The sequence below is a fragment of the Corythoichthys intestinalis genome, chromosome 1, assembly GCF_030265065.1.
Source record: "Corythoichthys intestinalis isolate RoL2023-P3 chromosome 1, ASM3026506v1, whole genome shotgun sequence".
Classification (NCBI taxonomy): Eukaryota; Metazoa; Chordata; class Actinopteri; order Syngnathiformes; family Syngnathidae; genus Corythoichthys; species Corythoichthys intestinalis.
The window spans coordinates 68,698,919-68,714,916 of record NC_080395.1 but is presented as its reverse complement, the minus strand read 5'-3'; the positions used below and the strand labels follow the sequence as shown (position 1 = coordinate 68,714,916).

Below are 15,998 nucleotides of genomic sequence, written 5' to 3'. Positions count from 1 at the left end.
CTTTATTTCTTTATTTTCCCTTCAGGCATGAAAAATTCAACCCGAAAAGAAAAGGGCAGACGGGAGAAGCCGAAGCTTATTGAGACCCGCCCCCAGTATAACACAGGACGCAGAAAATATCATATAACAATTTTTGACATTCAGATTGCGTAGTGATTACAAGGCTTTTTTTTAATTAATTATTTTTTTTTAATTTAACCATCCCCCCGATTGTTCATTTTCCCAATAGTCCATTGTCGATCGTGTCCATGTGATCGTTATGTTGATTAGATCCAGTAGATGAGTTCATAGTTCAGTGGTTGGTTTATTCAGTTGATTCAATCCAGAAGATAGGGAATAGCTGAGGACCGATGGCAGGCCGTGTCCGTCACACCCCTTTCGTCGACTTAATCTTCGTCGCAGTTTTCGTTCCTTGCTGCCTCCCGACGAACATTCATTTCGAGGCTGCGCAGCTTTGTAGTAAGTTGCATCGCCATTCAGGTTGTGGCAGTGTTGGATGTCGCCAGGTCATTCTTCACCTGTGATATATCATCACAGGCCTTGTAGAGGCTGACATTCACTCCAGCGATAGCATTGACCGCAGTAATTGCCAATTTCACAGATTGCTTTTGGCTACTTTGATGATGTTCCGACGAATCAAGTGTACTCCAAGCCCCTGCAGAAGAATACCAGCCAGCAGCGCAACAAAAATAACATCCTCAGTGTCATTCCACTTCAAGTGTAGTCAGAAACAGTGGCCGCCATCTAACCCAGTTATCCTCCTCATATCCAGACTTTAGGGTTTATCCCAGGCAGGCGCGTTGTCTGGGTTTTGGCCGCATTGTAGAAAGATCTTGGCCAGGGCACTCAGTGGCCAATTGACCAGTTCCATGTCATTACAGAATGTCCAATACTACTATTTGAAGTCAATTTTCTGTGCATTTACAGCCAAAAGATTATTTGTCTGGTGTCAGGCCTGACGCAAAAAAATGAAAATCAGAGATCTCAGAGGGAAAAAAAATCCAAGGACTGCTGATTAATCCTTTGGTCCTACTGCCCTCAACGAATGTAGGTGGTGGTCAAGGAACGTCAGTGTTCTCCTCTGTGACTTTTTTCCCAACGCCTCCGGTGTGTCCCGTTGGTGGGGTTCAGTCCAGGTCGCAAGCAGGTAGTCTCTGATCCACAAGTGAATCAGTCCAAAAAAAAAAAAAAACCCAGCCTACACTAAAAGTGCAGGTTCATTACTCAAGGTGCAAACAATGCAACAAACATACTAGTAATGGACTAGAAAAAAAAAAAAACTATGAATATATATTGGACTCTTATATACGTAGTGAACACCATTATTCCCCCTACAAGCACAGCTCATGTGCTAATGCTAGAAAAAAAAAAAAAAAACATTGAAAAGTTCGCTAAAAATACATTTTTTCTTTTTCACAGCTCAACATAAATGACATAACAGATCTCTAATCACAAATCTTTTGTCCATAGCAGTCCATAACAATTGTCCTGGCTGGTTTTATCATTTTCCGTGTGGATGTATCCAAATTGTTTAGCACACATCCACAGCTAGCTCATTAGCATATATGGGAACACTCACCAGGATAGGTTTTCTTCTATAACTTTTCTCTCCTTGCTCAATATGTACCGCAGTCGTGTCCAACACCTTTTTAACCCAAAATAAAATGTGAATAAACAACCTTAAATGATCAGGGAACGCTATTTTGTCTTATAGAACTTACACGGAAGCTTCTGGAAGCTTTCCTAACGACTAACGTTCTCGCTCTCTCTCTCTCTCGCAAAAGAGTGGGCGAGCAAGAGATGGCGTCCATTTCGCCGTGGTGCATTCAGGTGCATCGGAAATAATTACATTTTATAAAACATGAATTTTCTGCTTATTTAACACTGGTTGAGTTCTGTTTGCATTGGCTTTGAGTCACCTTTTTTTTTTTTGTACCCTCCTTTGTTTTCGGTGCACTTGGTTTTGTTTACAAGTTTGAGTTGCCATCCAGACGTTATTTACCTAATGTACAATTCGTATTTTGACCTAGAATTAGCTTGACTCAGCAACATAATCAGCCAATGACTCTTAGCTGGTCAGTGTAGAATTTAATTTATTCCAAAGATGTACACCAGAGTAAGGGACCGAAAATTATTTTAGTGTTGTTCTAGCATAGTTAAGTTGAAACACATTTTCTCCCTTCAAATCGTATTTCGATTCCCTAGCCTGGAACCGACTTTGCAGATTATACGGGAGGCTATTAGTTAAGGCTTTGTACATCATCTGTCCCGTTTTGAAATTTATTAAATCATACAGCTTCAAGAAATTGGATTTGATAACTAACTCGTGTGTATGTGCCATGTATTTCACCTTATGAATAATCAGTATTGCTTTTTTCTGGATGACCAACAGAGGGTGTAATCGGCATTTGTAGTTGTTTCCCCAAATTTCAGCGCAGTAAGTCAAATAGGATAAAAACTAGAGGCGTGCGAAATTGCCGATTCTTAGATTATTCGCGATTCGGCCGTGGAAGATTCGAGAACGATTCACAAATATCCTAATTCCGATTATTGAATTATACCAGGTAAAGCGGAAGTAAAACACAGTCAGCGCGGTCTTTGGTAGGCAATGAGGAATGGACAGAGATTAAATATCATGTTCAACTCATGCCGCTAGATAAAAAAAAAACAATCATACCTGACTGCGGCTGATAACCGCTACAAACAACGCCCAGTTGCTAGTTGCTACAAACATACGGCTACAGAAGATATCATATATATGTAGAACTAGATGCAAAATGACAGACGACGTCGGTGTTTGAACATGTATTATTAAACAGATGCGAAAAGACAGACTTTCCGGCGTAAGTAAACAGCCGCCATCTTAAAGCAGTAGACCTCTCTAGAAGGCACTTTTGTAGCGAACCTAATTAACTTTTTATCTAAAATACTCCTAAATCGGCAGAATCTTGTCTTGAATCTATCTTTAAATGATGAAATAGTGTTAAAACTTTGACAAAAGTAGACAGAAGGGAAATTATGGAATAACGGGAGCAATTTTAACAACTGTAACAGTTGATTCACAACATTAAATTAATTGAATGTAGTTTAAAGAGCATACGACACCAGAAAAAAAGTCTTAAATGGCATTATTATGTGAATTAGAATCATATTTTGAGACGATTCGACTACATACAACAATTTAGCAAAGCGCAGATGACGAGAAATTAGTCTTTTAATCTGCCGGTTAGCCACGCCTCTAATTATAGGGCTTTAGCGTCCCCAACAGGTGGATGACGTCAGCGGTAGACTAGGCTCATCGATTTTACTATTCAGCCCATTGAGGGGGAATTGTTCAGAACGAGGAAAACGAGACGAAGAGAGCTGCAAAATGTCATTGTTTCAGTCTCTCTACTCCCAATATTTTTACAGGATATTCTTTTTATCCAAGTATTTTCCCCAATAGCTATATAAATGGCTTGAGAAGGACCAGTCAGCCCGTTGAGGGGGAACTATTCACAATGAGGAAAACGCGACGAAGAGAGTGGCAAAATGTCATTGTTTCTGTCTCTTTACTTCAATATTTTTACAGGATATTCTTTTTATCCAAGTATTTTTCCCCAATAGCTATATAAATGGCTTGAGAAGGACCAGTCAGCCCGTCGAGGGGGAACTATTCACAATGAGGAAAACGCGACGAAGAGAGCGGCAAAATGTCATTGTTTCTGTCTCTTTACTTCAATATTTTTACAGGATATTCTTTTTACCCAAGTACTTTCCCCAATTGCTAAATAAATGGCATGGTCATGACAAATAACTTGTGCTAAATGGAATATAAAATAATAAAAATCCATTTATTCAAGACGACATGGCAAAATTACTCCATAATGGTCAAAACAGTCGACTTTACCTTTACTGTCACACCTGCCGAACGATATTTTATGACACCTAAATCGGACATATGTCATTTCCCTTCCCCGGCTTCGGAGAATGTAAACAGACCAGAAGGAGTGACAGCTAGCCGACATGCTAACCCGAACCGAGGGATGTTTCAAAGTCTTCGAAGTGGAAAATCACACATAACTAGCCTGGATTATTTGACATGACGACCCGGCTGTCGAGTTTCTTTGCGGATCGGCAAACCGCCCGGCGGAGAGCAATTTACAGTTCGTTCCCTGGAGGAGGGTGGCTGGAATTGTTGTGTAGCTAACGTGCTAACAGCTAACTGCTAATGAGCATGAGGATAGCTTTTTACATGCCTATCAATGATCAAACGTAAGTAGTCCTTTATTTAAAGGAATTTTATAGTGTTTACTTTGTAATCACTGTATTCGTATTTGACATAATACAAAATAAGATGTTTACTCACTTCCTTGTAAGTCCAATGGTCCCACAGTAAATATCCACGGTGAATGGGAACCTTTTGAAACTCCAAAAAGGCGCATACGCCTCTCCCGCATACAGAATGATTTTTCTGCAGCCGTTTGGCTGGCGTGATGCAAAAAATAAAAGTATTAATCCGCAAAATCAGCTGAATCCTTCGTTCTCATACACAACAGTACACTGTAGCGTGAAGAGGACGTCTTCTACCGTACACGTCACAGCGCCCTCCTCCTCAATGCGAGACCGAAGCCGGAAGTCACTCATTTTCCTGGCGCGGGATTCAAAAAACTAAATAAATATAGCGATCGCTTCCACACACATCCAAGCGGTCCATATCATTCAGGAGCATAAAATACCGCGTGTATTATGAAATAAACATGCTTTTTCGTGTCACAAGCACTTTAAAGCTGCTGATACAGAATGGGGACTGGAGTTTTATATTTACTGTTATTTTTGTATATTTTTTTACTGTTATATGTTAATTTGATACTGAAATAGTAGTTTGGTTTAGCCTGAGAGTATTTTTGAACAATTTTGTAAGTAATGTATAAAATATAAAAAAATAAAAAAGGAGGGGGGTGCATCAATAATTGCTTTATAATCAAATCGGAGCCTCTGAATCGTAATCGAATCGTTTGGTGCCCAAAGAGTCCCAGCTCTAGTAAAAACAGTGCACTATAAATTATTTGGAGGGCCCTGTGATCTAGTACATTTTGTGCTCTGTAAAGAATAGAGACGCTCCTCGCTAATTTATTTTTCAGTTGTCTTATATGTGCATTCCAAGTTAATGAATGCCCATTCTGAGGAATGCTTCCAGCACCTTGTTGGTTTACTTGAATATCTAGATGTTCTTTCAGTCCTTTTTTTGCCAAATTAGCAGATATTTAGTTTTACTAAGGTTTAGTGACAGTTTGTTGGCATGCTGAGTGGACAGTGTTTATTTTTTGCATTCTTGGATAGTTAGCAGATTATCAACAAGTCTGTATGTTATTGTGTACGTTAATAGAATTTAAGTTATTTTCAAATATTGCAATTTAAATTTGCTAATAAAATCAAGACATTTATTCTGGGAATTTTCAAAATGTTTCTTTTAGGGTTTTTGAAAACAAATGTTTGAATTGAATGGTGTATCTCCTGAACCAATACACGTGAAAGTTGATATAAGTCATTACAGATTTATTTTGCATTGATCATTTAGCCTATCATTTAATAAGGCTCATATTTGTGAAAAATGTAGCCCTGACTCCCATTTACCCAATCTGTTGGTCTTAAATTAGTGTTCCATCCCCAGCAAAAAGTGTACAAGTAGGGTTTTGGTGTTATATCGTCCCTACCAATATTGAGACCAAACCTACGCCCTTGATTGCAGGAACATCTCAGCTGTCTTGCAAAAAAGTACAGCAATTATCAGATGATAAGCTGCTACTTTTTTCCATCATTTTGAATCCTGCATCTCACAGTCCACTGTGGTTCATTTCTTGAATTATATATTCATTTATTTATTATTAATGACAACTGTCATAAGCATTCATTAATGCTCATGACAGTGCCATGTTATAATAATGACAATCTTATGACAGTCTTATGACGCCGCTGTGAAATTATAGTCCGAAAACTGTGGTAAATATTTAAATGATAATGTTAATGCATTTATAAGACTAGCACGAATTAGGTGAAAACCTTTCATTTGGGAATTTCATTTTCCAGGGCTCTTCAGCAGATCGCAGTCAATGGAGAGAACCCACGCGGAACCCTGATGGGCTATGCTCATTGTATGAGGCAGCACTTTGTCTTTTTGAAGAGGTAAGAACACACACATATATATATACAGTGGTACCTCTACATACGAATTTAATTCGTTCCAGGACCTTGTTTGTAAGTCGAAATGGTCGTATGTCGAGCAGGATTTTCCCATAGGAATACATTATAATTCCATTAATTCGTTCCAAAGCCTAAAAACATACACTAAATTCTTAATAAATACTGCTGGCACTGTTACAAATGGCAATTAAACATAGAAAAACAAATAAGTTATAAATAAATAATTCAGAATAATATAAGAAGAAGAAGAAGAATTAATAATTATTCCTGAAGATAATGTAACGAATCGGATTCTAATATGGCGGACACTTTTTACTGTCCCTGAACGCACCGCGAAGGTGACGTCTCCAGTGAGATAGGTCGGTGCGGTAGAGATAATACTTTCGTTTTCCTGAGAGCAGTCAACTGCTTAAGACAATGAGCGTTTTGTGTTGGATAAGTTCTTAAATAAATGATAAAAACGTGACAAAGCTGGCGATTTCCTTGGCAATGTTACCACAATAATAATTGTCACCTTAACTTATAAATTAGTGGCGAACGGTGGTCATAAGAGGATCATGGAGCTGTATTGTTGAGCCAGTTCAGGGACGCGCACCCCAAGCTCATATTTTTCTATAACTTGCATCTTCATTTCAAAGGTAAGCATCACTTTTTTCCTTGTTTCTCCAACTGTATCAACTTTTTTTGAAAACTGTGTTGATTTCTCGCATAAGAAAATCCACAGTGGGTTCGTTTGCAGTGCTGTCATGTCGTCGTATTTCGAGCAACTCGTCGGATGTAGAAACAAATGGCGGCTCAAATTTTACGTCGGATGTCGAAAAGATCGTGTGTCGAAGTGATCGTATGTAGAGGTACCACTGTATATCTATATACACTCACCGACCACTTTATTAGGTACACCTGTCCAACTGCTAGTTAACACTTGATTTCTAATTAGCCAATCACATGGCGGCAACTCAGTGCATTTAGGCATGTAGACATGGTTTAAGACAATCTCCTGCAGTTCCAACTGAGCATCAGTATGGGGAAGAAAGGTTATTTGAGTGACTTTAAACGTGGCATGGTTGTTGGTGCCAGAAGGGCTGGTCTGAGTATTTCAGAAACTGCTGATCTACTGGGATTTTCACGCACAACCATCTCTAGGGTTTACAGAGAATGGTCCGAAAACTAAAAAATATCCAGTGAGCGGCAGTTCTGTGGGCGGAAATGCCTTGTTGATGCCAGAGGTCAGAGGAGACTGGGCAGACTGGTTCGAGCTGATAGAAAGGCAACAGTGACTCAAATAACCACCCGTTACAACCAAGGTAGGCAGAAGAGCATCTCTGAACGCACAGTACGTCGAACTTTGAGGCAGATGCAGAAGACCACGCCAGGGGCCACTCCTTTCAGTTAAGAACAGGAAAGTGAGGCTACAATTTGCGCAAGCTCATCGAAATTGGACAGTAAAAGATTGGAAAAACGTTGCCTGGTCTGACGATTCTCGATTTCTGCTGCGACATTCGGATGGTAGGGTCAGAATTTGGCGTCAACAACATGAAAGCATGGATCCATCCTGCCTTGTATCAACGGTTCAGGCTGGTGGTGGTGGTGTAATGGTGTGGGGAATATTTTCTTGGCACTCTTTGGGCCCCTTGGTACTAATTGAGCATCGTTGGAACGCCACAGCCTACCTGAGTATTGTCGCTGACCATGTCCATCCCTTTATGACCACAATGTACCCAACTTCTGATGGCTACTTTCAGCAGGATAATGCGCCATGTCATACAGCTGGAATCATCTCAGACTGGTTTCTTGAACATGACAATGAGTTCACTGGACTCAAATGGCCTCCACAGTCACCAGATCTCCATCCAATAGAGCATCTTTGGGATGTGGCGGAACAAGATTCGCGTCATGGATGTGCAGCCGACAAATCTGGACCAACTGTGTGATGCCACCATGTCAATATGGACCAAACTCTCTGAGGAATGCTTCCAGCACATTGTTAAATCTATGCCACGAAGAATTGAGGCAGTTCCGAAGGCAAAAGGGGGTCCAACCCGTTACTAGCATGGTGTACCTAATAAAGTGGCCGGTGAGTGCATATACAGTGGGGCAAATAAGTATTTAGTCAACCACTAATTGTGCAAGTTCTCCCACTTGAAAATATTAGAGGCCTGTAATTGTCAACATGGGTAAACCTCAACCATGAGAGCCAGAATGTGTGGAGAAAAAAAACAGAAAATCACATTGTTTGATTTTTTTTTTTTTTAATAATTTATTTGCAAATCATGGTGGAAAATAAGTATTTGGTCTATACCAAAAGTTCATCTCAATACTTTTTTATGTGCCCTTTGTTGGCAATAACAGAGGCCAAACGTTTTCCGTAACTCTTCACAAGCTTTTCACACACTGTTGCTGGTATTTTGGCCCATTCCTCCATGGAGATCTCCTCTAGAGCATTGATGTTTTGGGGCTGTCGTTGAGCAACACGGACTCAACTCCTTCCTCACCCCGTGGCGTCAAAATGATAAGAAGAACGGGGAGCAAAAATCCCAGAACCACACGGGGGGACCTAGTGAATGACCTACAGAGAGCTGTGACCACAGTAACAAAGGCTACTATCAGTAACACAATGCGCTGCCAGGGACTCAAATCCTGCATTGCCAGACGTGTCCCCCTGCTGAAGAAAGTACACGTCCAGGCCGTCTGCGGTTCGCTAGAGAGCATTTGGATGATCCAGAAGGGGATGATCCAGAAGAGGACTGGGAGAATGTGTTATGGTCAGATGAAACCAAAGTAGAACTTTTTGGTAGAAACACAGGTTCTCTTGTTTGGAGGAAAAAGAATATTAAATTGCACCATACCCACTGTGAAGCATGGGGGTGGAAACATCATGCTTTTGGGCTGTTTTTCTGCAAAGGGACCAGGACAACTGATCTCTGTAAAGGAAAGAATAAATAGGGCCATGTATCAAGAGATTCTGAGTGAAAATCTCCTTCCATCAGCAAGGGCATTGAAGATGAGACGTGGCTGGGTCTTTCAGCATGACAATGATCCCAAACACACAGCCAGGGCAACAAAGGAGTGGCTTCGCAAGAAGCATTTCAAGGTTGTGGAATGGCCTAGTCAGTCTCCAGGTCTCATCCCCACAGAAAATCTGCTGAAGGAGTTGAAAGTCCGTGTTGCCCAACGACAGCCCCAAAACATCACTGCTCTAGAGGAGATCTGCATGGAGGAATGGGCCAAGATACCAGCAACCGTGTGTGAAAAGCTTGTGAAGAGTTACAGAAAGCGTTTGGCCTCCGTTATTGCCAACAAAGGGTACATAACAAAGTATTGAGATGAACTTTTGGCATTGACCAAATACATATTTTCCACCATGATTTGCAAATAAATTATTCAAAAAGCAAACAATGTGATTTTCAGTTTTTTTTTCCACATTCTGTCTCCCATGGTTGAGGTTTACCTATGTTGACAATTACAGGCCTCTCTAATATTTTCAAGTGGGAGAACTTGCACAATTAGTGGTTGACTAAATACTTATTTGCCCCGCTGCAAATACAGAATATATATATATATACACTGTCTATATATTTTTTTTTTCTTTTTACTGTTTCTTATCTATCACAGCATACATATACATTCATGTGAAAAAATTAGGACACCCTATAGAAGCTTGTGCGTTTTCTCACATATTTGGTCATATGGATATTTGATATCAATTTTAACAATGTTGAGAGATTAAAGTTATAGAACTAAGTAATTAAAACTGAAAGATTTTTTTGTAACGGTCTGTAAAATGTAACTTTAAATTAGGCCTGAACGATATTGGAAAAAACTATTGTTGCGATTTTTTTGAGGTGTGCAATATATTGCGATATTATATTGCGATAGTAAAAAAAAAAAAAAAAAATTTTTTTAAAGAAATTTTCACTAGATGACTTGAATAGCTGTTTGGAAATACTTTGCATGACACACCGTGACCACAGTGTATTCATATAATACCGTTTCATTTGTGAATGATTAAGATTGCTGTATTATTATGAAGGGATCCAGGAAGCCATGTCTGCACAAAATAGATAATTTCTTGAACACAATATTTGACACTTCAACAGCAGCAAATACATTAAATGACAAATAAAAGAGCAGGTGCATTCGTCCCCTGAGTTTTTGACAAAATATAACAATAAATAACAACTTCGGTAAAATAACAACAAAGTTGTAAACATATTTGAACAAAAATATTAAATATGACAAATAAGAGTTGTTCACAAACTATAACAATAAATAAGAACCTCAGGAAAACAATAAAGTTGTCAACATATTTGAACTTAAATATTAAATCTGTCAAATAAAAGTGCAAGTGCATTAGTCCCCTGAGTACACAAAATATAACAATATAGAACTGCAAAACTGCAACAAAGTTGTAAAAATATTTAAAAAATATTAAGTATCAAAACTTTATGTGCAGCTGTACTATAGTTATTTGAAAAATACGATTTACAGTTAATTTAAATATAAAAGAAACAGAAACTCAATTGAACTTGTAAATAATTGAACTGAATAACAGCAAATAACTGATGAATAACAGAACCATTTTAACTCCCAAATTTCCTGCCTTCCTGATAGCTGTCACATGAATAAAAAGAAGAAAAGACATTCCTGCAGCTTTGTTATGTATTTGTCTGCATATCGTCCACCTTCCTTGCTCAGCAATTCTCAACTGGGTCTCATAGGTTTTTGGCCAAGACTACTAGTTTATCCACCATTGCAGGCTTGAGACAAAAACGTTGGCACGTAACAATGTTCCCACCTGTACTAAAAATCCTCTGATGGGAAGTTCGTAGCAGGAATGCATAGGTACCTGCGTTTTAAATGGTCCCACATGTTCGACGGATTACTTCTTGTTGAGGCAACCACGGCGAGGCACTGTCAACAGGGCTGTTTTTTGTTCCTTATATTCTTGTCGATAGCCAAAATACTTCCAAAACTCCTTTTGGAGACAGTCTTCCCTATTCAACGTGCTGCTTGATTGCTTGCTTTCACTTTGAAAACGGCCTCTCCTCCCTCCGCTCTGCTGTTCGGCCCCTCCTCCCTCCACTCCACTCTAGCAGGGGAGGGGGAGGAGCCGATGACTGCGAGCTGGAGAGAATGAGAGGCTGTGCACTCTGCTTCTCGCTCCTTGCTCAAAACAAACGTTTGTGGATTTTAAAAAATGAAATGAAAAAACTATCGCACGTCCTTGCGATGGGACTATTGCGCATGCGCACATCGCGATGGCGATGTTTAAACGATATATCGTTCAGGCCTACTTTAAATAAATTCAATTTCTGTTGAGGGATAAATTAGGACACCCCCACTTTCAATCCCACTTAAAATGGCTAAAATCACACACATGTGCACATGATTAGAACATCATTACCCAGTGTTTTGAAGGAGGCTTGCCTTATTTACACCTCACATTTAGTTTGGTGTGCCCCTGACTGTTGAAGTGAGAGAAAACACCATGGTGAGATCAAAGGAGCTGTCTGAGGCCTTCAGAAAGAAGATTGTAGATGCTTATGAGTCTGGTAAGGGATTTCAAAAGATCTCAAAAGAATATAAAATCAGCCATTCCACTGTCCAGAAAATAATGTACAAGTGGAGGACATTCAAAGCAACTGCCAACATGCCCAGGTCTGGCTGTCCAAGCAAGTTCACCCGAAGAGCAGACCGCAAGATGCTAAAAGAATTCTCCAAAAACCCTAAAATGTCATCACGGGACCTACAGCAGGCTCTTGCTACTGTTGATGTGAAAGTGCATGCCTCTCAATAAGAGACTTCACAAGTATAACCTTCATGAGAGGTGTGCAAGGAGGAAACATTTGCTCTCTAAGAAGAACATGACGGCCAGACTGAAGTTTGCCAGAGTTTAATGTAGACAAAGACCAGGACCTCTGGAATAATGTACTTTGGACAGATGACTCTAAATTGAATTATTTGGACACCAGAACAAAGGACATGTTTGGCGTAAACCCAATTCAGCATTCCAGAAGAACCTCATACCAACTGTAAAGGATGGAGGTGGAAGTGTCATGGTTTGGGGATGCTTTGCTACAGCAGGACCTGGACAGCTCGCCATCATAGAATCCACCATGAATTCTATTGTGTATCAGTGAGTGCTTGAGGAACGTGTGAGATCATCTGTGAAAAAAATCAAAGCTGAAGCGAAACTGGACCCTGCAACATGACAATGACCCAAAAGATACCAGTAAATCCACCAACGACAGGCTGAAAAGGAAGAAATGGAGAGTCCTGGAATTGCCAAGTAACAGCCCAGATCTTATCCCATTGAGATGCTGCAGGGTGACTTGAAACGGGCTGTACATGCAAGAAACCCCTCAAACATCTCACAGCTGAAAGTATTCTGTGTTGAGGAGTGGGGCAAACTTTCAGATGAATGTCAAAGACTGGTAGAGTGCTACAAAAAGCGTCTGACTGAAGTTATTTCAGCCAAAGGGGGTAACACTAGCTATTAGGTGGAAGGGTGTCCTAACTTTTTCCTCAGTTAAAATATGCATTTTTGTTGATATAAATAAAGAACTGAATATTTCATTAGTTTTCCTAATTTTTTCACATCACTGTAACTAGCAATACTTGTTTGTTTTTTGTAGAATTCTGTTTTAAAATGAATGTCCAACTACAGCAGCCTTTTTCAATCTAGATTTTTAAAAAGTTTTTATTTGTCATTCATTATAGAGAAAGAGACTTTTTAGTAGCTGGCCACATTAGTGACTGCTATGCACCAGAGGGTTAAATCTAAGTTTTCCCTCCAGGTATGTCGAATGGCATCCGACTACTCCCGAACCTGTGTCAGTCCAGACAGCATCCAGACTGGGGAATCACCTGTAGTATCGGAAACCTGTGAGGTTTACGTGTGGGGAAGTAACAGCAGCCATCAACTAGTGGAGGGTACACAGGAGAAAATTCTGCAACCGAAGCTGGCCCCCAGCTTTGCTGATGCACAGACAGTAAGACAATATATATGCTCTGGTGCGCTTTATACAGTATGCCTGATATGATGTTTTGGACGAGGAAATATCAAATTCAAATTTACAGCACAATCAGGTCAGGGGTTATGAAGATATGTACTCTTGAACTCTTGACCTTTTCGATCTTCTAAATTCCAAATGTCCCATTTCTCAGAACCCCTGGTCCAATTAATCAAAATTGGTGTTGTTGGACCGGGAAAACGCCAGAAAGTCTATTTCTGGCATCAAATTGTACCTATCTCAATGTTTAAGGTTGTAGATTTTGTTATGTAACCTTTGACCTTGACCTTCATCCTGTGGAGCTACTGACCTTTACCTAACTAAGGCAGAAATTCAAAGCCTTTCCTTTTGCATACAATATATAAAACAAATTATAGCTGTATATTTTCTGCTTTTAAATTGTAAAGCTTGAATCACAAGGTACCTTCATCTCAAAAGCTACTTTTGCCATAGTGTTCATATTTTTCTTACCATTACTTTCACATACGGAATAGCACTTCGTGTACCCGCAAGATCCTTCAAAGTTTTTCAAGTACATCCACGCGGGCGCGGGTAGAACATGCAAACTCCACACAGCACTCCAGAGCCTGTAATTGAACCCTTGATCTATGAGGCATACTTGGTAAAAGCTCATCCAATCTGCTGCCCTAAAAATGTCATAATTCCTTCAATATTAAACATAGATGTAAGCATTTCAAATAGTGTAATTTGAAGATTAAAGGTGTTTCTAATGCATACGCAAAAATTAGACTTAAAAAACTTTACGATATTTTATGTGCAGTTACAAATGAGTATATTATTGTTAATGCATATGGTTTGAAAGAATTAATTGCTGTTGTTTATAATTTACTATGCCCAAAAAATATACCAGTATGTTTTAATGCAGTAAAAAAAAGTTTGGCCCACTTAAAATCTAATTGCCGTGGATGCGGCCCGTGAACCATGATGAGTGTGACACCCCTGACAAATCAAACTGTATCATGCACAAATATTACCAAGTTTTGATTTATCGTTGCTAATTCACAAAAATAATAGCTCGTTCAAATTCCTTAGATTGTTATTCATGGAATTCATATATTTCAAAAATACAGATTTTGGATGTTTTGTCAAAAATCCACAATGCTCCGCTAATACTAGCCAATTTCCACTCACTGTAAACTAGGGCTGCAGCTATCGATTATTTTAGAAGTCGATTAATCGATTAACTAGTTAGTTCGAATAATGGAGTAATCGGAAAAGGAACATGAACAATTAAAATACCTGAGCTGAGCCTCAAACGGTATTAAAAAGAAATAAATGAGGATCTATGTGCAACAAAAGAACAATTGGCTAACTTACTTGGCAAAAGTCCGCTAGCTTAAATGCTATAAAATGCTAACTTTTTTTGCCAATGCTCATACCAAATGGTTCAGACTCATGTTCACACAAAAACAGCTAAATGTACATAGAAACTAAATTATGAATGCATTAAAAAACATTAGCCCGAAGAAAAACTTAGCTTACGTTGGTCTTAAGCCATGTGAAATGAGGCAGACCAGAGGGCAATGTATCCACCCCAATCAATAAACTAAATGTTAACACTTTTAAAATAAAACATTACAACGCCACTTTAATTAAACGAATACTCGAGGCATGAAAATTTAATTCGAATATTTTTTTCTAATCGAATACTAGAGTTAATCGATTAATCGTTGCTGCATTACTAGAAACACTTTAAAAAGCTTGCCAAAATTCAACATGTACACGGATTAAAGTACTTATTGCCGTAAACCTGTGAAAGTAATTTGCATATACAACGATAACTGGTATGGATCACTTAAAAACAAAAATGTTTATATGGAACTAGTACTGCAACGATTAATGATTGATTCGAGTAATTTGATTAGGAAAAAAAAGCTTTTAATAAAATTTTGCTGCTTCGAGTATTTTGCTGTTCCAAGTATTCGTTTAATTAGTGACATTGTAATGGTTTGTTTTGAAAGTGTTGCATTTAGTTTTATTGATTTGGGTGGATACAGTGCCCTCTAGTGGTCACAGTAAATACGCCAAAACTCGTCTAACATGGCTGAATCCTGCTGCTCCCTGTTATGACCACCATAAGGTATGTTTGAGCTAATATGTTTATGGATTCGTTATTTAGGTTAGAATTGTATTTTGTAGTTTTTTTGTATATATTTACTGATTGTATGTTTTGTATATATTAGCATAAACACGTGTTTAATTGTTTTACATATCCTAAAATTTATTCTGCAATTTATTAGATGTTCGTAATCAGATTACTCGATTATTCGAACCAAGTAATTGATAGATTAATCGATTATCTAAATCATACATAGCTGCAGTCCTATATGGAACTAAATCAGAGTTCATTCATTCAATCATTCATTCATCCTCCAAGCCTTTTATCTTTATGGGGGTCCTGGAGCCTTTCCCAGCTAACTATGAGCAGTAAGCGGCGTCTGCCCTGAAATCTTTGCTAGCCAAATGCAAGGAACAAGGAGACAGACAAACATTCATGCACACACTCACATTGATGGACAATTTAGAGTGTTCAATCAGCCTACCAAGCAGGTTTTTGGGATGTGGGAGGAAACTGGATTACCCGCAGAAAACCCACGCAGGAACAGGGAGAACATGCAAACTCCACACAGGAAGACCAGAGCCCAGAATTGTACCCTTGATGTCCAAATCAGAATTTGGCAGATAAATCCAGATGAGGAAATGTGTCCAGAGTTCAAGGCAAATACAGTATATTCTAAGTGCAGAACAGGAAAACTTGGTCTTTACCCACTATGGCGTACA

The 15,998-nt window shown here is 39.0% G+C and overlaps 1 protein-coding gene across 9 annotated transcripts in view; it reads left to right on the top strand.

Moving 5' to 3' along the window:
• The window catches only part of herc1 (HECT and RLD domain containing E3 ubiquitin protein ligase family member 1), a 213,087-nt gene that overhangs the window by 14,399 nt on the left and 182,690 nt on the right, over positions 1–15,998 (top strand). For all 9 annotated transcript variants that reach the window (XM_057837769.1, XM_057837760.1, XM_057837822.1 and 6 more), the window contains exons 3-4: positions 6,070–6,165; positions 12,981–13,175. In XM_057837769.1, the coding sequence (XP_057693752.1) occupies positions 6,070–6,165; positions 12,981–13,175 (291 nt within the window). The remainder of the gene's footprint in view (positions 1–6,069; positions 6,166–12,980; positions 13,176–15,998) is intronic.